This window comes from Medicago sativa, chromosome 6 (genome assembly GCF_051527215.1).
Source record: "Medicago sativa cultivar Bolivia chromosome 6, Bolivia_mono, whole genome shotgun sequence".
Classification (NCBI taxonomy): domain Eukaryota; kingdom Viridiplantae; phylum Streptophyta; class Magnoliopsida; order Fabales; family Fabaceae; genus Medicago; species Medicago sativa.
The window spans coordinates 59,213,259-59,235,605 of NC_140754.1; the positions used below are offsets into that span (position 1 = coordinate 59,213,259).

Sequence of the window (22,347 nt, forward strand, 5' to 3'; positions counted from 1 at the left end):
ACATTTATCTTAGTAATTTTGTTGTACGAATGATTATAATCTTCACTCTATTTCAGTGCAGTATTAGTTTGTTTTTTTCCTTTTGTTTTACTATTACTCAAATGGTTCATGTGACTGTGACAATATAGACGCCAGTTGTTATTGCTCGTGAATTGTAAATTTTGACAGAGGTTGGTAGTAAACGATAAACGGATCAAATGGCTTTTGGTATTTTTTAAAATAAAAAAGTAGTACTTTATGTGAAATATAAATAAATAAATAAATATAAAAACATTAATAACAATACATTGTAATATAAGTCTTAGAAATTGATGTTACCCAAAAAAAAATAAGTCTTAGAAATTGTGGTTGAATCTAACACAATCTCATAAAACCGACTTGTGAGGTGATGATTGCCTCTACTAATAACATGTCCAGACCATATTTTATCTTAGAAATTAGAAGTGTGGCAATGCGGAATTCCAACGGTGGATCTTGGATAGGCTCAGATACCATATTGAAATTTGAGGCCTAACTCACTCCTACTAAACCGACATATCTAACCGATGTGGGACTAAATCCACCCTTTCAAAGCCAATACAAGGCAAGCCAACATGAGGCAATTCAAATGTCGCAATTTCGTGACTAGGGGCAGATCGCAACATATGTGAAATTTCCAACACACCCCTCACGCTCGGACCTAATTAATGGGCATGAAGCGTTGCAATACAGAATTCCAACGGTAGATCTTAGATAGGATCTAATACCATGTTGGAATTTGGACTAACACATCCTTATAAAACTGTCTTGTAAGGTGGGGATTGCCCCCACTTATAAACATATGTCCAAACCATATTTTATCTAACGTGGAACTCTTTAACAATAGGTTGATCAAGTTGGTAAAAATACTACTCATATTTCATAAATATATGGTTTGAATCTTGATGAGAGAATTTCATTGATTGGTAATATGTAAGTACTATCTCTCTCTCGAAACAGCTTTCATAAATATATGGTTTGAATCTTCATGGGAAAATTTCGTTGGTTTATAATATGTAAGTACTATACTATATCTTTCCAAACAACTTTTAGGATAAAATATTCGTACATGTAAATCATGTTTCAAATTACTAGCTATATTTATTACTATTATTATTATTATTATTATTATTATTATTATTATTATTATTATTATTATTATTATTATTATTATTATTATAATAACTTATTTTAAAATATGAAAAGTTAGAATTAGGTACATCTATATACAAAATAATATTTTAGTAAATAATCATACCCAAGACAAACATGCTTTGATGATCTGAGTCATACCCAACATTCTAATGAGACCTCATATCTCGAATATCAAAGAGTGTTGGTCTGACAATAGTGACTCAATTTAGGCTCTTTGCTTTGTGTAATGTGACTTATAAATTGGTGATGAACGTTGTGGTCAATGCCTGAATATTTTTCAATTTAGGTGCTAATTTCATTTTATCCTCTTCCAACCTTAACGAGGGCTTCTCCACCACAAAATCGTTATAAGATTAATTTAGGTGAGTCTCATAAAAGGTTAAAAAGTTATCAGAGATGTCTATTTATGTGGGATTGATTAGAGATTCTCATGGTAATGGTAGATCCATTTTGGCTTCCATAATAGTCATGGCACCTACCTACTGTCTGGGTCAAACTCTGGGCACTTCCCATTGGAAAAGATATGTTGATTTTGTTAGACATCTATAACATCGTTTTTGAGATAGATTTTCTAGCAGTTCTTAACATGGTTATATCACTAAATATTTTCCTTCAACCTTTTTTCAAGAGGTGAGCTCTAGTTTAATTTATAGTCTTCCTAATTTGATATCATAATTTAATTTATTTTCTTTTAAAAAAGGTGGCATATACTACCATGGTCCCTATTTATAAGTAAATTTTAGATGTCCACGATGCAAATGCTCCGCCGACTCAAATGGGTCCTCACAAAAAAACACACCTGCTACACGTGATCAAGTTTTGTTTGGTTGATTGTCGACACTATCTAATGTGCTATAATGACTTAATTAAAAATCATCTCTCATAAAACAAGTGATTCAGCTCAAATGGTTAATTAGTTTGATGAATCGCTTTAGATAATCTGAATTGAATTGAACAATTGTTAATATTATACTTACCTCAAGGTCGAATACCGAGACATTCTTCCTTAAAAAAGGATTAACAAAAAAATCCTTAAACCACGTCATGAAATTCCTTCTATTCGCTGGTGGGTCATATTCATTTCCTTGTTGTCAGTGGCTCCAAAGTTCAAAAGAGATGGCAAACTCAAACTTCCTAAAAAGAGAGATGTAATTTGTGCAGATACAAATTGTTGTCAAAAGTATTATTATGAGAGGGACAGGAGATGACTAGTGTACAACTTTGCTTGATCAGCAAACCATTATTTAATTATATGAATCAGCAAAGCATTTTAGTCACTCCTCTTTGTTTATTGAAATACTTCATGTTACACATTCTACCTACTTTAAATATTATTTATTTTTCTTAATAAGGAAAGCTGGTTTTTTAATTGAGTTTAATATAAACATCTTTTTTAGTGCTAAAATTGTTTTTCTAGACAAGATCACTTTGTGATGGTCCAACTTTAGAAGCAGGTCTTGGACGAGGAGTATTTACCTAAAATCTTGAGACAAAACCATGACACCCTTGACATGTGGGTCTAAATTAGAATGGAAATTTGGAAAGGAACAGAAAATGGAGGGGTAGGTTAGCAATATCATCAATCTTATTCTCTAGCAATATCAGAAGCTTAATCAATAATATGATATCGAATCTCCAAAGATTTTTCGGAATAGATATTGGATAGATAAGTAGTTGATCTGTCTCTACTCTCCTATTGCGCTATAACTGCATTGATGATTTATGCCTTGGCTGTCAATAAATGAATTGGAGATTATTTGCTTTATCTTTTGGGAGTACAAAGGGAATAAGGGATATTCTATGGTGGACCATTCTGAATCCACACTTAAAACGGTTCAAAACTCAAATGACTATATGCATGACTTTATAAAAATAAAAGTTCATGACGATCCTTCTCATCCTTATGACCAAGACACCAACTTAATCAATGTTGGTTTGATAAAAAAAAAATATTTAAAAACTCAGCTTACATTGGTTTCTCTTTGTGGTTGTCGAAGAACTAACATTGATAAAGTCACCCTCTCAGCTATAAAGATAAGAATGACGATGATAATTATGTTTTTTAAGTCAAATTAACCCACCGAAATTAACTCAAAAAAGAATCAAACGTAAGACCTTGCAAGAAACTCCAAGATCCTAACACAACACCACCAGACCAACTAAGTGCGTTGACAATGATAAACTTATGAGAGACGTCGTCTAGCCAACCACCATTAAAGTTTCAAGTAATTTTTAAATGCAAATTCACCACAAATCATATATGATGGGCCACGGTAGAACCCGTCATGAAATAATTACATGTGCCTAGACAACTTTACTCAGAAATTAATGCCTCCAACGAAGACATTATTCTTTGTATGTATAGAGGAATGCATATCTTGCCGCTAGAGCATAAATATCCTAATGCTCAATTTAATCAAGAAAATAATACACGATTAACTTAAAATTACATATTAAATCATGCAATCAAGTAAATGATCAAGTCCATAATGTGTCAATCAGCTTTAGTGGTAACTGGTAAGAGCTTAAACTCATATATTCACATGGTATAGTTCAAATCCTCTCGGAAATAGTTGTAAGGTCAATAGTATCACCTTCATTAATAATTTCCCCTTCCCCTAATTATTTTTAAAGTAAACGATCAAGATCTAAGGATACATATAAAATCCAAGATGTGTGAGATAAATAAGGGAATAATGAGTTTTTTCTTGGTACAAAAGAATAACAAGAATTCCATACAAATTTGGGTTTTAGAGTATAATTCATATTCTGCAAACCTCAAATGGACTTGCTTCCTAGTATTTCAAGAAAACTGAGGAAAATATGGAATGGAGTAGTTTATAGAATTCTGTGACAGTAAAAATGTTAGAATAAACATCTTTCTAGAGAGACAAGAGAATCACATAGAACTAGGAGAATGCACATAAATTAATTATAATGTGGAAAAAACAGATATCAGCAACCCTTGAGACAAATAATTGATAACTATAGCAAACCATAAAATTACATAAAAGTCATCTCGAGGGATCAATGAATTGTTTGTCAGCTTCTACCTAGGAAATTTTGAAACAAATGCTAAGTAATGGAAGTTGGTGTTAAACAAGAACAAAAGAAATAACTTGTCAAAGTTAAAGCTTACACTACAAAGATTAAAAGAATTATCAGGGATGATAAGTGTCAACCTCTTCGTACCTTTGAAGCCATTGGCATTTATTTAACAAAAAACAATGCTTTCTCGTATTTGAGGCCAAAAGCATATGTTATCTTGCAACAAACTTTAATATGTCCAACATCAAATTCGTCTGTGATGGATCATGTACAATATTTGCATATTGCACAGGCAATGGCATTCATGAAGTCTGGAATAGCATCCAAAGAGCAGGTAGATGAGGCATATACTGCATTGTGCATGGACAATACTAAAATGCAATAGCATTTATGTATGTCAATGATAGCATGTAGCTACTCAGAATCAATATCACGACATTCTGCATGATGATGGATTTTAGCTATCAAATGTTAACTCAGCAAAAAAATATCTAGCCAACGAATGAGCCAGCTAAACAAATAATCTGACAGTAAAGGGACACTCTTCTTGATAACCATCTTGAACATGAAAGCAGACCAATTGCTGCCATTGAAACCCCAGAAGCAGCAAAGCAACTGGCTTCAGCATGAGTTGGAAGCAATAAAAAAACGCTTCACATCTAACTCTTGGCAATAGCTTATTGTAAATTAATGCTCACATTGATTGCTTCAGAAGTATAAGGAGATTATCCAATAAACCAGGTGACCAAAAACTCATTGCCCCCATTGCTTTCAATTTTAGTTCCAACATCTGCAAGCAAAAATGTGGAAGTGAGTATAGCAAACATGATTCTCATGTTTTTATTTTTATTAGGATCAAGATCCCCTGCAACCGGGATACTCCAAATTCACAGTCAGCACATCCGTGATTGTTTGATCAAGATACTTTGGATTTAGAAAAAATTCAAAATCTGTATATTTTGCAAATTGTTTGATCAGGATCGAACAACCACCAATGTATTGACTCTGTGAACGCACAGGTATCCCAACTACAGGGAGCTGTGAATCCATTTTCCTTGTCATCAAACTAGAGTCAGCAGACTAAACAATAATATAATGAATGATTGACATTTGACAATCATAACAAGCAATATTGGTAACACATGTAAAAAAAAAAAAAAAAAAAAAAAAAAAAGGCTAACAGGTGTACATGTAACAAACTATTATAGATTGAATAAAATGTGTTGGAAGCTATGTAGTCAGTAGCAGAGAAGCTGACCCCCAAAACACCATAGTGGGGTAGCGGTACAGCCGCTATGTCGGATACTAAGGAAATAATATAAAGACTATATACTATACATACACATATAACGTCTAAAAGAGAATAATGCACAAAACTAGAGAATAATAATGCACAAAACTAAACACATCAATAACTAATCATCAAAGTACATTGCTACTAGTATTTAAACATAGCTATGTAGTTAATCCCAGATACGGCGCATAGCGCCAAACCCCAAAAATGTTATAGCGGTATAACGGATAGCGGGATGGCCGCTATTGTGAAGACTAATGAACAATTTACAAATTAAACATAAATTCCAACAAGATACATAAATAGTCAAAAGAAAAACACAATTAAAGGAACATTCATACTTAATAACTATAACCAACTTTGTCATTTTCCATCAAACATAGTTTTAAATGTAATCAGAATGACATCCCATCAAAATGACAATCTAGTTCTAAAAGTAAACAAAATGACAAGCCGTTAAAATGAAGTTCTATAAGTAATCAAAACCATGCTTCCGAATCTGTGGATGCCTCATATTCACTTCTAAGTTACACCACATCAATATTATCTTGTTCATCCCTTGGTTCAAACTCTTGTTCTTTAACCTCCAACTCCATTAGGCACAACTTTAGTGAGTCTAGATTGCTATAGCGGTATAGCGAACAGCAGGATTGCCGCATTTCGCGGCTGCTAACACCGACATTGCTGAAGGCGGCTTGCAGGGAGATGGTGCCACGCAGAACCCTATCACTGATACGCTATTATGCTATAGTGCGCTATTGACAACATAGAAACATAATATAAAAAGCACTAGCCTCTAAGAGGCTCAAACTAAAACTGAGCACAGAGCACAGCAGAAAAACAGAGCACGGCGAGTGTTTAAAAAAAAAAAAAAAAAAACAGAGCACAGAGAAAGTTGGTGCATACAAGAAAGGAACAGAGAGAAGAGAAAATTTACATACTTTGTATCTCCAGCTTCTACAACAGCTCAGCAAACCAGAAGGAAATTGGTCCTGGTTGACCAGATCAATAAGTCGATGCACCACAGGTTTTATCAGCAACCAGACAATCTGTTATCTCATTTCCTATATCGTCTCGCTCTTAACTTGGGAAGATGGTGGACATTCCTCCCCTTCTCCATCATCTGCCGTAACACTTTTCGAGCTCTAGAAAGCTTTCCAGCCTTTCGTAGACTAGTGACTAATGTACTATAGACAACAAAATTGGGACTACAACCTTTAGTCTCCATTTCCTTAAGCATTGAGCATGCTTCATCAAACTTTCCTGCCATACAAAATCCACGAATCATGGAATTGTAGGTAAATACATTTGGGATTTGTCCTCTAGAAATCATCTCATCAAACATTTCCTGAGCTTTCTCGAACTCAAGAGCCACCACATATCCGGTGATCATCACAGTGTATGCTACCACATCTGGGATGCAGCCAATCCTCACCATTTCATCAAAAATATATTCACAGTCATCCAAACGTCCTGATCTACTCAGTCCATCTATGAGTGTTGTGAAATGCACAACAGTTGGCTCTATACCTCTTTCTCTCATGTGATTCAAAAGTTCAACAGCTTTACACAGTTCACCCCCTCTACCGAGAACATGAAGAATAATATTATAGGTATGAAAATCCGGAGAAAGACCATTTCCTCCCATCTCATGAAACAACCTGTATAACTGATTTAACTTCCCAAGTCTGTATTTCGCAACCATGACAATATTATAAGTCAAAACATCCGACAAAAAACCCTCGAACAACATTTGGTCATAAACCCACTCAATCAACTTGTACCGATTCAACACAAGAAGACAATGTAAAATTGCATTATAAGAATGTCTATAAGGCCGGTAGTTAAACGACCTCGACTTTATAAACTTCACAACCAAATTCCTAGCAAAACCCGCCTCACCGCTAGTACAAATCAAAATATTGAAAGTACGAGCCGTGACAGGAAAACCCTTCTCAATCATCTCATCAACAAGTCTCCACATCGCCTTAAACTCCTCACACTCAGCAAATATCTGCATAATCAAATGATAAGAGTTAACTGTATGACAATAACCCTCCTTCTGACCACACCACACAAAGAACTTATACGCCAATCTTCCAATCGTAGCCTTGTTTTCACAACTCACCTCTCTCAACACCGCATACAAAACCTCTCTAACCAAAATCCACGTCGGCCTTATACCTAACTCATCTAAAACAACTCTAAAATCAAAATCCGATTCCAACCCGTCTCTTCTTAGAACCTCGAGAACCCTCTCAACATTCTTCCTAACATTTCCTAACAAACAATCTCTAACTAAAACCCTTCTTTGCTTATATCCAACACCATTTTTATCATCATCATCATTGTTATTCAAATCCGAATTTTCCCTCTCGAAATCAACCCTCCTAAAATCTCCTAACAAACTATCTCTACCAAAAACCCTTCTTTGATTATTATAACCAAAACCCTTTTCCTCATTATTATTCAAATTCAAATCAAAATTTTCACATGAACCCACATACATTTTCTTCAAAGGCTCCTCAACAAACTCAAACCCATTTCTAACAACATCGTTATCTCCGCGAAACGGTTGATCACAAAGCATTCTAATAAAATTCAAACAATGTGAAATTTTATGAACCATTCTATGACCTAATAGGGTAATTGAATTCATCATTCGAATCCATCATCGTCTTCGAAACAACGACGACGTTTTAAATCTAAGCGGAATCGATTCTATTGATGATAACAGAATGCATTTTTTGATTCCGATAAGAAGAAGAAGATTCGAGAAGGTCATTGCGAGATGAGAAAATGAAAAGAGAAATTGTACCTTTGGGGATGAGAAATTGGAGGGAGGGATGAGAAATTGAGGTGGGTGATGAGAAATTGAGTCATTGCGAGGAAGAGTGCATTGTTGGGTAGTGGGAACTGGGAAGTGTGGTGGTGATGGATATTGCGAATCTGAAAAAACCCTAGAATGAAATGAAAGAGGAAGATGGAGCTCAACGCAGCGTTTTAGGAACAAAATGGGTTTTAAAAAAAAAAAAAAATAGTGCGATTAAAAATGACGACTAAATTACGAGTTATTTAATTTTCCTTAAAAAAATTATTTAATTTAACAAATCGAGTTTAACTCAGTTGGTAGAAATAATGTATGATATATGTAAGTTCTGAGGTTTCAAATCCGGTCACCACAGGCGAAAAAAAAAAGATAGTTAACTAATGGTAACAATTTGGTTTTAAGTTTTTTTTACCAATTAAATTGATAAGTTATTTAACCGTAATTTTAGATTTTACTATGTAAGTTATTTGGCATTTAAAAATTACAATTAAATTTACTAAAAAAAAATACCATTAAATAACTAAAAGATTTAAGTGATACAAATAGTACTAACTAAACTAACTTGATACAATTAAATAACTTAAAAGAAAAAAATGTATAAAAAAAACTTAAAACGAACTTGTTATAATTAAATAACTTAAAAGACATCTAGTGTAAGTTGATTGAAAATGAACAACCAACAAATTTGGTTATGTCTTTGTAAATCCCTCTCAAATTTTGACTATGTTAATATTTCAAAATAGTCTCTCTCTTTATCAAAAGTTTTTCAATAGATCTTCTGTGATGTAACAAAGACAAAAACATAAAATAAACCCTTAATTGAGAAACAATTGACAAAAACAAAAGGATTAGTTTGAAATATTAATAAAGTAGATGACTAAATTGAGAGTGACTTAGAAAAACATGAACTAATCTCGTGGTTTACTCAATTGAAAATGTATCAATTATGTGTCCAATAAATAAAGTTTAATGAGAATATTGTGTATGAGAATATTGTGTTTGTTTACGGTCATTTTACACATGCATTCAATCACATATTATCACGTCAGTTATTAAACATGCCAGCTCATATGTTTTCATAATCACCATTACTTGACGTGGCAATATATTATTGAAGCAATCATAATCATCGTCGACAGTAATGGAGAGAGAAAGGTAGAGAGAGGCGGCGGTCTTAGGCACCGCCTATAACAACCCGATTTTCGCTAGAATTATTTTAATTAATTATTATGTGTGTTTATGTGTGTTTGTATGTGATTAATTGTCTCTGTGTGTTTTATTCGGGATTAGTCGATTTTGGCTTAAGAAGGGTATTTTAGTATCAGGGGTATTTTGGTCATTTTATGAGTCAGGGTAAATTAGTAATTTCACTGTGAGGATTATTTTTAGTGTTTTGGTGGCAACAATTATTTTTACTAAATTACTATTGAGTTGGGGTAATTAATGAAGAGATGGTAACTATTCGTTATTTTTATCCGTTAAGTGAGTAGAAACTTGATGAATTAGTTAGTGTAAACTTTGAGCCCATTAAGACAGTTGAGGGTTGAGCCCATTAATGTAGAGCTTATATAAACTTTAGTCTTAAGAGAAACTATGTCATTTTACACTCATTCACACATTACAAAACATTTTGCTGAAAGAGGTAGAAAGAGAAAGTGAGGCAACAAGGGTTAGAAGAAGATCTAGAGAGGGAAAGCTTGGATTGGATCTTTGGAGCAAAATTGAAGCTAGGAATTGGAGTGTTGAAGCCTTGAGGTAAGGGGGATAGTCTCTTTTCACCAATTAAGTTATAATCACTTTTCTAATTGTGGGTTTAAGTGTTTTTATTATAATTATGACTCTTTGTGGTTTTAAATGATAAAATTTGTGCTCCTTTTTCATGTGAAATTGGGGGTATGATAAACTTCATAGAATTGATGGATTATGTACTTAAAACTCATGGTTGTTGTTGTTGATAAGATGTTTTGGTGATTTTTGCTTAAATTGGTAAAAATGAAGTTGTTGTAGTTGATTGTTGATGAAATTGTGAAATTATGTCTTGATTGATGTTATGTTGTGTTGTTGGTGATAATGTATACCTTGGGCGTTGTTATTGGTGGAGTTATGGTTAAGTTGTTGTCGTTTTAATGAGTTTTGAAGGAAATTGGACATTAATGGTGAATTGTGAATTTTTATGATTTAAGGTGAATTGTTGATGTTGTTGTTCTTGATTATGAGTCTTGGTTGTGAAAGATTTTGGGAAAAAACTTGAGTTTTTATACGAAAAGCTAGTTTAAGTGATTTTGGAAGATAAGTGGTCATAAATGATTTTGGGCAAATTATTTTGGGATGGGAGAAACTTGAATTTTTCTCTAGAATGTGATAGAGCTAAGTGTAACGAACGCGTAGGCAAAAACGGCATAGAAAACCGATTAACGATTTGAATTTTATGCGCGAAATGGTGAAAACGGAAAAATCAGATAATCTGTGTTGTCAGACAAGCACGACCGTGCGCCCTACAGGCACGGACCGTGTGTGTGTTTAGACATTGAGCTGCACGACAGTGCGTGCTGCCAGACCTTCGGTTTTCACGTTTATGTACATTTCTCACCCTTTTCTGCTTTAAATTGGCCTTTGGTGTGAACATGAAAGTTTTAGATAAAGATGTTAGCTTTCTAATGGTTTTTGTTTGGATTAAAAATGATTTTTATTTTTTGAGTTATGGTGAAAATACTTAAAGTAGGTCTTGGTGAAATTTTACGAAAATTCAACATAACTATTTTTGAGCAAACCCAAAAGCTATGGTTTGATTCCAAACCTCAAAAGTTGAGTATTAGGAGTCTAATTAGGATGTTTAAGAGTATTTAACCTATGGCATGATGGATCTAACTTGGTTTCGTTTTGAAATTGAATTGGTTTTGCAAAATGACAAAAATGATATGAACTTAGGTGAATTTTGGTATTTGTCGGCTTTAGCCTATGAAACGTATGTCTACACACTACTGCACTTATATGGGATTTGTGTGTAGACTCGGTTGAGGCGTTTGAATTTGTTTACTTTTGTTTTGGGATATTTATTAGAAAATGCTAGTTTTCATAAACTTAGACGAACTTTGTCGAATTAGTGTTTTATGGTCGGATAACTTGTAGTAGAATTTGAATTCATGTTATTATGATAGAATGTGAATGAATTGATGATGTTTGGGTGTTTGATATGATGAATATCTTAATGTGGATAGTTGTTCGTCTTTTATGTGAAGGGTGACCTGGAAACTTGTTGTTCCTTAAGGTGTTGTTGTTGTTGATAATAATGATGACGGTTATGTTGATGTTTGTTGACAATTATGATGATGATTATGTTGATGATAATATGGTGATGAATCTTATTTGAATTATGACTTGTTGATTGTGTGGACGTAAATACTTGATAATGCAATTGTTGGTGAACTAATCAATGTAAATGGAGGTGTACTTTTACATTGTTGTTGGTGAATACATATGCTAGGTGATTCTGCATTGTCGAGTCTTTGCTTGTACGTCCATGCATCATAGTCATATTGAGTCATATGAGAAATGTAAAAGGAGATGTACTTTTACATAGGTGAATTGTAAGAGGATGTGTACTCTTACATAGGTGAAATACGTAAAAGGAGATGTACTTTTACGTGGGTGTGGATTCATACAGTAAAATTATCTCTGAAATCCTTTGGCATCACATGCATCTAGAAGAGTCTAGAACATTGCATGCACTTATTATTTGGTGAGTCGTGTCATAGTTGAAAATGGGACATGGTGAATTTGTGCACTGGTTAAATTTGGTGAATGCTGTGATTATGTGAATTGGTGCATATGTGCGTTGGTGGATTTTGTTAATGGTTGTGAATAATTGAACGAGGCTCTAACTGTATGCCTTACTTGTTTGTGCTTATATACTTGGTGAATCTATTTGATGATATTTACCTTTGTTCTTTTTTCATCCTTTTTGATGTTGAATCCTTAGCTACGAAAAGCTTGGGTTTCGTTCATATACTCCAGATCTGCATGGAAATCTGTCAGATCCATTTACAATTGAAGACTTTGGTGAATGGATGAAAGTTTTCTCTATAATGTCCTCTAAGGAATTTTTTATTTTAAGTACCTGGCAAAAAATGGTCACAAAAACGGATAAGAAGGCGAAGAGTATCCTGGTAGGTTTTATATGAAGATTAATTTTATTTATTTTCTTCAAAAAAAATTGTTGCACTTGCTTATTCCATTTCTTATTTGCTTGTAGTATATTCCTGAATCCGTTTCAACTCATTCAACCCTCTTCAAGAGAGATTCGGTCATTTTGGTTGACCTTCATAACAAGAAAAAGTTTACTTGTCCCCTTCTAGAGAACGAGAAGAATGAAAAGAAAATCAGGATCTCTTCTGGCTGGGTTGATTATCTTAACCAAGCAAATCTAAAGGTTAACTATAAAATGCTGCTCTGGGCTTCCTTCCCTCTGTTGGAGTAAGCCCTAATAGTCAATCTATGTTGATTAGGTTTGGCTTTGTATCATGATATTGATATAAGTATATATTGTGAATATATAATAATAAGGCTTTCTTTATTGATTTTGTTCTGTTTCAAAATAATAAAGTCCCTAGAATAGCTAGTCCGTTTAATGGAACATTAAGTACAACTTAATTGTGAGACCCCGTTAAACATAAGGAAACTATTCTTAAAATATCCATAGTCAAGCTTTATTGAGAAGTGGGATATCATTAAAGCATAGAGACTATTATGTGAGTAGACTGATGATCACATCTCACAGATCATGGTTAAAGAGTTATCAAGTCTTCACATAGATATAAATATTAGGAGTAATATTTATATTGGATTGACCCGCCATGAGAATACTACATAGCAAAAGTTATGAAAAGTGTCATAAGATATTCTCATAGTGATAGTGGTGTATTCCACCCTTCGACCTGAAACCACTATGTACCCTAGATGTTGGAGTCGAGTGCTTTGTCACCATTCAAACGTTGTCCGTAACAGGATGACTATAAAGTTGGTTGATGGGTACTCCATGAATCATGCTGAGGGACATGAGTGACCTGGATGGAATTTGCCCCTCCTACATAACAGGAGAAATGTCTACGGGCCCAATATTGAACTAGACAAGGATGACACGGTCTATGCCTTGTGTTCAATATAGACATGAGGGCAAAAGGGTAATTATACACATAATCATTATCACAGAAAAGTTTCGTCAGATCACATGACATTCTCGTCACTTGGGTAGCAGTGATGTGTTGCTAGATACCTCTCACTGTTTATAATATTAAATATGTGATTTAATATTATCGCCAACGTTACGGGAACCTATAGGGTCACACAAAAAGGACAGATAGATGAGAGAAATAAATAAGTAAGACTTATTTATAAAATAATAAGTAAGACTTTATTTATAAAATAATATGTAGGACTTATTAGTAATTAAATAATTAAATATGATTTATTATTTAATTTACCAAAAATAGAGAAACGCGGTCCACCGTAAGGTACGGTGTGTTTAAGTGAAATATGGTGCACCGTGAGGTACGGTGTACTTAAGTGCTTGTCTTGCTGACCACACAAGTGATTCTATAAATAGAACCCTTGTGTTGAAGCATGACTAACTTTTGGTTGAAACACTTAACCTAATTCTAAAAGTTAGAAACCCTAGCCGCCGCTCTCTAAACCTAGTCTCTCTGAATCTCCGTTGGAAATGGCTAGCACCGGTCATCGGAGAAGTTCTGTTCGTGTGGACTGAGTAGAGGCATCGCTGCTTTGCTTTGCTCGTGATTACAAATATTTCTTCTACAAAGCTTCTTCTCTTCAAGAGGTAATCTTAAAGTGTTTAAGTTTCAGTTTGATTTGTGATTAATAATTTAATCAAGATCCGTTTTCATTGGGATTTGTTCCGCTAAGAGGATTAAATTTTTGAAAAACCCTCTCAAAATCCCTTCACCCTCCGCATATATTAACTGTTGAGGTTATCAAGAATAAAGTTTAAATTTCGTCCTTGAACTTGGTTTTCGTTTGTTTGTCATTTTAGTTATGAACAAGTAATGTTTATTAAGTGTTCTGTAATTTTCGTTCTTCGTAATCTTGTTATCTATGTTTTGTTGTATTGTATCCGAAAACTTTATGGTTTGTTACTGGTTGTTGCCTCTTTTGTTAGATATTATGTAGTCCCAGCTTTTATGTTAATGTAGTTGACATAGTTACAAGGTTTGCATTATCTCCCTCTTAGATTTTGCCCAGGTTGTTTTTCTTCTGAAGAATAACAAGTGGTTTCTGTAAATCTAAGTAACGACTAATATTTTTTAACTATTTATTTCAAGATTATTTCTAAATAACCAACTTTTTCCTTTATAATGTAAAATTTAAATGGGTTTTTAATATTTTAGTTGAGAATGTTGTTTTCTTTTATTTATTATATACTATATAAATGACCTTTTATTTACATAGGATTAGAGTAAAGTGATATGTAAAAAATGTATTTAACAAATTAATTAATTATTGTGTAAATGGCGAGGTAATTTAATCAATTTATGTCTCTATGATAATTTACCTTTTTTTTTTTTTTAGGGAATGATAATTTACCTTTTTAATCTCTGTTAAATGCGTCATATACATTTTTTCTAAGTTGCTAATTTTCCATTTTGAGGTAATTTTTTTAATGTACTTGAAATTTTTCGCAGAAAGTTAAGTGATAAGAGAAAAAATTAAAAAATAATAAAGAGTAACATAAATATGGTTTTTTAAAATAACTAATTTTCTAGGCATTCTCATGCGTCATCATTACCTAATATAGGTCTTTTACTGTATGATCAGTATCTACTGTCATGCACATGTAGCCTTTGTGGTGTGGACAGATTTTTCTTTTCTTTCCCAATGTATATATTGCATTCAACTTACCTTTCCCAATGTATATTGTATCCAAGTTTCTTTAGTGTACAGTCTTGTCTTGTCTTATCTATCAATTTTGGTTTGAATAGTGGATGTACACACTTGTACGATTTTTGTTTGAGTGGAGTATTGCATGATGGTTATCTTGGATAATGGATATATTCGGTATATATAAATAAATTAATTATAAAGTAGGTGAAACATATTTCATCAATTTATTACTTTATTGGTGTAAATTTTACTTGTCAATTAATTTTCGAGTGATTTTTGATCGCTGTTGATTTTTGTCAAAGAATGTTACCGTATATTTTTTTTAAGCAAAATGTTACCGTATATTTATATTTCGTATGATGTATATGTATAAAATGATAGAGTTTAACTTCTAAATTTATTTCTTCCTCGCACGTTTACTTCTTTTGGAATCAAACACTTGTTGAGTTCAAACCAAAACCACTAATTTGAATGGACAATAAGGGAAGCAACGAAGGACTGCACACTGATTCCTTTTTGGCTTAAAATGAATAGATTTTATTCAACCTTTTTCTGATTACTTTGTTCAAGAAACCCAATTTTCTTTATTCTTCTGACCCACCTTTGACTTGATGTTTAGTTTCCTTCCCAAAGTTTTTAAGTTTCTTTACCAATGTTTTTTATCTTAGATTAAGAGATTACTCTACAGTGAAAAGAGAGAAAAGTAAGAAAGCTTTTAAAAAGCAAATATACCATTAATAATCGCAAAAAATTAATTGCTAACCAACATGGAAGAAAAGACCAGAGGAATCCAAATGAAAGTAACTAATATATTTAGTTCGTAGTATAATATTCCTGTAATATCAACTAATATGAAGTATTATTGAACATTGTGCAAGTAAAATTTGAAGTGAAAATATTAAACTTAACACATCATTTTAAAATGATATCATATATTTATTATATACTATGAAAATTTAAAGGCCAAATACAATATTTTTTTTTGAACAAGCTAAAATGATGTATATATTAACTTTGGATAACCCCACACAACATGTGCAAAGGATAAAACAATCAAAAGTATTTACAGAGTCACAGCGCCACATAAACAAGAATCACTAACAAAATAATCAAAACTAATGGACCACCATACATTGTAATGAGTGTTTCCACCAGTCATGATAATTATAAGAAAAAGCAATCTGCTTTAATTTTAACCACAGAAAAGAATTTAGATTAACTTTTTTTAGGCGCACGGAAGGGTTCAAAGCCACATTGTTGAAAACACGGTTGTTCCTTTCTTTCCAAATCACCCAAACATATGCAAACCAGATAAAACGTAAATAAAGATAAGAGAATAATGATAATTTGTTATGAGATTAATGATAATTCAAAATTAATTTTAACTATTCTCTAATTAATTAGTCTAAATGAGAAAAATTGATTAAGTGAATTTATTACACCCAATGTTTTTATTCATTTGAAAAATGTGTTATATTTGCTAATAATCCATCATCATTACTAATACCGATGGATGGATTCATTTTCATTTAACTATACTTGTCTTTCTCTATTGCATAGTTGAATCTCTTCTCATCTGCCTTGCATTTGGTGATTGCTAATCGTTTGTCAAGATGAGTGCTCCAGATCTTGTGTATGCGCTTGAGTGAGTAAATTGTTTTTTTTTTAAATTGCTATCTTTTATTAATAACATGGTCATCTTTTGATTCTTTTTTCTACTTTTAGATTATTCTTTTTACTTTTTGATCTGCAGTGAGGAGGATGCATCCCTTGTTCAAAGATACCGTCACCTTATTACGAAATCAACCCTCGAAGATGAAGATCAATCGAGTAACTTACTACATGTTATTGTTTCAGATGCTTTTATTAAAGAGATGACTTGGGAGAAAGAAGTTATAGTCTCTCTCAAAAAGACAAATAATGTTCTGGTTTGTATCTTCTTGGGCTTTTATTTATAATTAATCATCTATGATGTTTAACTTATTTATTTATGTTTCAATTTATAATAATTTATTTAATTTTTCTTCTATATAGCATATACCATAACGAGTTTATATTGGTGCCGCATTGGACAAGAAGAATTTTGTTCAGTTGGTTGACTTTGAAAAAGAGAAAAATTTTCTATGTCCTCTTGTCAAAAATTCAACCATGTCTTCTAAGATTTGTTTGTATAAAGGCTGGATTGATTATCTTGATCAGGAAAGGGCAAATTTAAGGGTAAAAGACAAGCTTCGCTTTCAATTTCATTATCTCACTTCCTGTTTCTCGGTTGAAATTATAAGGAAAAAACCCTAATAAACTAAGGTATTTAACTGTAACTATTTCATTGTAAAAAGGGTACTGTTTGAATTTGTTATAAATTTATTTATAATAATTTGTTTTTTCTTTCAGGTTCGACGTTTTCGTTGGGCTATTTTATGATATTCTTGTAACGTATTTAAATGAGTATTGGATGTTCTCTTAGGCCTTGTCATGTTTTATCTGAAATAGGTTTTTCAAAAATACTTTTGGTTTTTTATGATATATCTTGTCGGGTAATTGTGTTGCTGTTGTATATTTCCTTATAATTAATTGGTTAATAATATAGAAATTATCTTAAATTTAATGTTTGTTAATTTTTATAAATTGTTTCTGATATCGTTTCGTAAATAATGATTATTTATGTTTAGCTCAAATGCTGGAATAGCGATGTGGTTAATTTATACTGATCAAAGGTTACAAAGAAAAATTTGAAAGACAAAACAATAAAATCTTTTTATTTATTAAGTAGTCTATTCAGACTTGTTAATTTTATTGATTCTGCTGTCTTGGAACTTAAATAATCTTGCCATTTCTATTTCTTAGTAACTCTGTTTGGTATAATAAATTTATTTGTTCAAAAAAAAATGATTAAGTTCTAACTAATCTTAATTATCTGATTTTGGAGACCACATTCAGTGCATTTTATAAAGAGTAGATAAAAGTTTCACTTAATCTATTAAAAAAAAAGTTTCATTTAATTTGGTATACCTATCTCTTAATTTGTTTTTTGATATAATTTGTGCAACTTCCAAGAATTGAATAGTTCAGGGATTAGATGGTTTTAGTTTCCCGAGGTAGTTCAGAATGGGAAATTGGTTTAATAGCACTGTTTTATGTGACAATTGATTGGATTGATGCGCAAAAATAAAATGATGAATATCTTTATGCATATTTTGTTGAGGAATGGTATGTTTTCCTTGGTAAGATTCAATTATATTCAATTACTCAATTTAATTATATTCAATTATATAAGACCATTTAGTTGTGTAATCAGAATATATATCTATATCCATTTATGAAATCTTTCCACACAATTGCTCTTTGTATTATCTCTTTATATCATGGATCCAGTGATTGATTGTATTTCTGATGTTAAAACTGGAAGACAATCTAGGAGTCTCAAGGTTCGTGTTTTAAGATTATGGAGATTACCATCCGTTACATGTTTTGTGTATAGGATGTGTGCATTCATGCTACGATAGAGGCACACCTTGTTGACCTTTTTCAACAGAGAATAATGCAAGGTGTTGCTTACGTGATCTCTTTCTTTGGTGTTGATCAAAATACTGGCATTTATCGCACTAACCCTCATGAGTTCAAGATCCTTTTTCAGCTGAACACTGTAATTCAGGAGATACATGCTTCGAACATACCTCATTATGTTTTATCTCTTTTCAAATCATCTCATGTTAAGTCCATCAAGGATGATGCATTTCATTTAATTGGTATGTATTTTTCCTGAATTCGTAGCATTGTATGTTAAGTTGTTACTCATTCGTTGACATCTTTATTGTTAATTCTGTTAGTATATTACATGTAAAGTACATGTAAATTTGAATATCGTGTATTTATTATTAGATATAATTGGGCTCTTGAGCGCGATGTCTACTCCGAAGGAATGCATAAGAGAGGGGAAGACTATTAGGATGGTTGTTATTGAGATAACTGATGTCAGGTTTGAATTAAATCTCCAAAATTTTATACTTATATATATGTTACTATTAATTAACCTTAGTTTTACGTTGGTTTTTTTGATTAATAAATATATAACATTTGACAGTCGTAAGGTTTAATGTGCATTATTCGATGAGTACATTGACATGTTAAAGAAACTTGTGGAGAAGTGTGATGATACCCTACCAATAATTGTTATTCAATATGCTAAAGTTAAAAATTTTAGAGGTAATTTCAATTATCTATTTCCTATATTTTGTTTTGTCCATTTCAAAGCTTCCAATTATGTTTTGATGTTATATCTTGATATTGATCTGGTAATCTATTTATTTTTAATTTATCTATTTTAATATTTTAATATACCTTGGTATCAGGAAACTCTTCTTTGCAAAGTGTCAGGAAAGTCACAAGATTGCTGATTAATCTTCAAATTCCTGAAGTTCTTAGCTTTAAAGAAGGGTGAAACTTGGATATAATGTTTTTTATTCAATTAAAGTTTATTTGATTAAATTTTTTACTCTTAGAAGGGTGAAACATGGAATTGAATCAAACTTTCCTATCAAAATCATACAAGACTTGTCTACTGTATCAAAAAGGGATCAGTTTCTTCGCTTGTTTTCCCGGAAAACCATCATTGAGCTAAAGAATCATACTAAAAGTGGTGTTTTTAGAGTATGTGCATATATAGATGGATTAATTGAGGGTGATTACTCCTATCTTTCTTGCAAGTGCTATAGGAAATCATTTCGGGGATTTGGTGATTACTATTGTAGTGGTTGTGATCGATATTTTTTTTAGACCTGTTCAAAGATAGTGATATATGTCTTTTGTACAATTTCTCTGTTCCTTGTTTTTGTTTATTAACAATGGTTCCAATATATTTTTAAAATTGTAATAATTATTTCAGTTTTAATTTTAAATGTGTAAATAAACATTAGGTTTGAGGTGAAGGTTAGAGTTAAAGATGCTTATGGAGAAGGTCTATTTGTATTGTTTGATCATGATGTTCGTTACCTTGTTGGAAAGACTTGTGCTTGACTAATTAAAAATTCCAAGGTTCTTTAACATACTTTAGTTATATTTGTTTTTTCTGGATTCCTTGCTCTGTTATAAAATAACTTGTTCCTGTTTATATGCTTTAGGTAAACAATTGTGTTGGCCATCCTCATGAGCATGAAGCTTTTGTTGGTAAAAGGTTCCTTTTCAAGGTTGAACGAAGGGCTGACAACAACTCTTGCATTGATCCTTTTTTTTAATGTGATTAGAACATGCAAAGAGATGGATATTATTAAAGCATTCATGGGTTATGAAAGGAGTTTTACTTCTACTAAGGTAGTTCTGTTTGGTTCTTGAAGTTAATTAACCTTTGGGTGTTTTTAATTTTATTTGATCCGTTTTTTAATCTTCTATGTAGGTCATTAAGGATGATATATTCAATCTGCCAGTTGATTTTGATAATAGTTTTAAATCTACGGATAATATGCCCGGTGATGACTTTATTTGTTCAGGTGATTCTATTGTTGGAAAACAATCGACAAGTTTAGGTGAAGGGACAAGTTACTCTAAAAGAAATTTGTTGGATGTCTTTGATGAGGTTGATGATTTTAATGTTGGAATTTCTTATAAGATGTTCAGGCTTGAAGGTGTTGTGAATATGTTGGTCCATCCTATGTTTTGGGTACCACCGTTGTTGTATTAAGAACAAATGGTCCTTTGATTATTAGCTTATTTCTCTTTAAGACATGTAAATATAATTTACCTAGAGATATTCCTTTTTCTAATCACTTAAGCTTTATTTCTTCTAAATATTACTGCTGTTTCATAGGTTTTTTTTTTTGAAGATCTTGATTATTCTAATGATGGAATTTCTTCCAAGTTGTTTAGATTGGAAAAAAAGAGGTATTGTTGTATTGGTTCTTTTGCTATGTTGCTGGTATTGAGTTATCGTATTACAACAATTGTTGCTTTACCTATTAACTTATTTCCTTTAACAATTCAATATTATTTTTGTTGCATTAGAGGTAAGTGTACCTATTTAGTATTTTCGACTCCGGATTTAGCCATTTTAGAATACGTGATCTGCATCTGCTCATCAAGTGGATTAGCGCCTTATTATGTGTATTTCTTATGTATTCTTCATAATTATGACTTTAGAGGGCATCTTTTTCCTTTTAATAGTTAATTTACATCTTTTTTACCTTTTGTCCGATCACTCAAACTTCAATTCTTCTAAATCTTATATTCAATTTTCATATAATTTCATCAAATGATATGCCTTTGTTTTATTACCCAAACCTTAGTGCATATCGATCTTATTTTCATTCTTGTAGTAATAAATTAAAACATTACATAAATATTTTTGATTTTGACATTGATTCGTATAATTCAATCAAGCGTAGTCTTAGTCGTTCAACGCACGGGTAACGGTATCCTAGTGTGTGTGTGTGTGTGTGTGTGTGTATGATTTGGTGATTCCTTTGATAACGATGATTGTTTTGCCTACATTTTGAAATGATGAATTGTATTTGTTGAGTTGATTAGGTAAGAGTTTATGTGACTTATATGATTTATGTTGTTAAGTGATGAGCTTATGTTGATGACTTGATTAGAGATTGAATATGCTTACTATGCTATGATAGAACTGTGATAGCATGATGTGTATGGAATAAGGGATAATATTCATGTGATGTTAGTATTCTAGGAGGGATGGGTATGTATATGTGTTATGCATGAAATCCTTGAATGCTTATGTTTGATTATGTTTTATTGTGAATTATGAACTAACACCCAGTGGTCGTTTGGTTGACCGCCTTCCTTATCCGTATGGATGGGTAGACGGTGTGCAGGAATAGTTGCTTTTCTTTGATGAGTTGCTTGAGGATAGCTCGGAGCTACCTCGTTATCGCTTTTGGTGTCTTAGTTTTAGGGCTTTGATTAGGGGTCGGTCTTTAATGTCTATCTTTATTATGTCGATTGAATATTTTGAGAATATGTATTGATGATGACATGAGTTGTATGATGACATGGCTACTTGGAGATATATTATATTTGGATGACTTTTGAAATATTTTATTTAGGTGTCGATGTTCTGATGTTTTATGCCTCTGCAATGTTTTTGAGAAAGTTGTTATTT

At 32.2% G+C, this 22,347-nt stretch overlaps 3 protein-coding genes across 3 annotated transcripts; 2 read left to right on the plus strand and 1 right to left on the minus strand.

Annotated features, from left to right (window-relative positions):
- Nucleotides 1–4,138: 4,138 nt before the first annotated feature.
- On the minus strand, nucleotides 4,139–8,487 carry LOC146915961 (uncharacterized). The gene is made up of 2 exons (XM_085718178.1): nucleotides 6,457–8,487; nucleotides 4,139–5,011 (listed from the first exon to the last, which is right to left on the minus strand). Exon 1 carries the CDS (start codon nucleotides 8,175–8,177, stop codon nucleotides 6,573–6,575), a length of 1,605 nt encoding a protein of 534 aa, XP_085574304.1. The 5' UTR covers nucleotides 8,178–8,487; the 3' UTR covers nucleotides 4,139–5,011; nucleotides 6,457–6,572.
- Nucleotides 8,488–9,970: 1,483 nt separating this feature from the next.
- LOC146915962 (uncharacterized) lies at nucleotides 9,971–12,922 on the plus strand. The gene is made up of 3 exons (XM_085718180.1): nucleotides 9,971–10,100; nucleotides 12,325–12,511; nucleotides 12,598–12,922. Exons 2-3 carry the CDS (start codon nucleotides 12,413–12,415, stop codon nucleotides 12,820–12,822), a joined length of 324 nt encoding a protein of 107 aa, XP_085574306.1. The 5' UTR covers nucleotides 9,971–10,100; nucleotides 12,325–12,412; the 3' UTR covers nucleotides 12,823–12,922.
- Nucleotides 12,923–18,601: 5,679 nt separating this feature from the next.
- Nucleotides 18,602–20,913, plus strand: LOC146915963 (uncharacterized). Its single transcript, XM_085721501.1, has 7 exons — nucleotides 18,602–18,664; nucleotides 18,718–18,985; nucleotides 19,119–19,215; nucleotides 20,153–20,219; nucleotides 20,357–20,409; nucleotides 20,480–20,546; nucleotides 20,629–20,913. The coding sequence occupies exons 1-7, from the start codon at nucleotides 18,602–18,604 to the stop codon at nucleotides 20,911–20,913; spliced, it is 900 nt and encodes a 299-aa protein (XP_085577627.1).
- The last annotated feature ends 1,434 nt before the right edge of the window (nucleotides 20,914–22,347 follow it).

Excerpts from the sequence above, each read along its gene's own strand:
- LOC146915961 (XM_085718178.1), bottom strand. The coding sequence starts at position 8,177 with ATGATGAATTCAATTACCCTATTAGGTCATAGAATGGTTCATAAAATT.
- LOC146915962 (XM_085718180.1), top strand. The coding sequence starts at position 12,413 with ATGAAAGTTTTCTCTATAATGTCCTCTAAGGAATTTTTTATTTTAAGT. Across the intron at positions 12,512-12,597 it reads AGAAGGCGAAGAGTATCCTG|TATATTCCTGAATCCGTTTC; the intron begins GTAGGTTTTATA and ends ATTTGCTTGTAG.
- LOC146915963 (XM_085721501.1), top strand. The coding sequence starts at position 18,602 with ATGGATCCAGTGATTGATTGTATTTCTGATGTTAAAACTGGAAGACAA. Across the intron at positions 20,410-20,479 it reads GAAGCTTTTGTTGGTAAAAG|AACATGCAAAGAGATGGATA; the intron begins GTTCCTTTTCAA and ends TAATGTGATTAG. Across the intron at positions 20,547-20,628 it reads GGAGTTTTACTTCTACTAAG|GTCATTAAGGATGATATATT; the intron begins GTAGTTCTGTTT and ends TCTTCTATGTAG.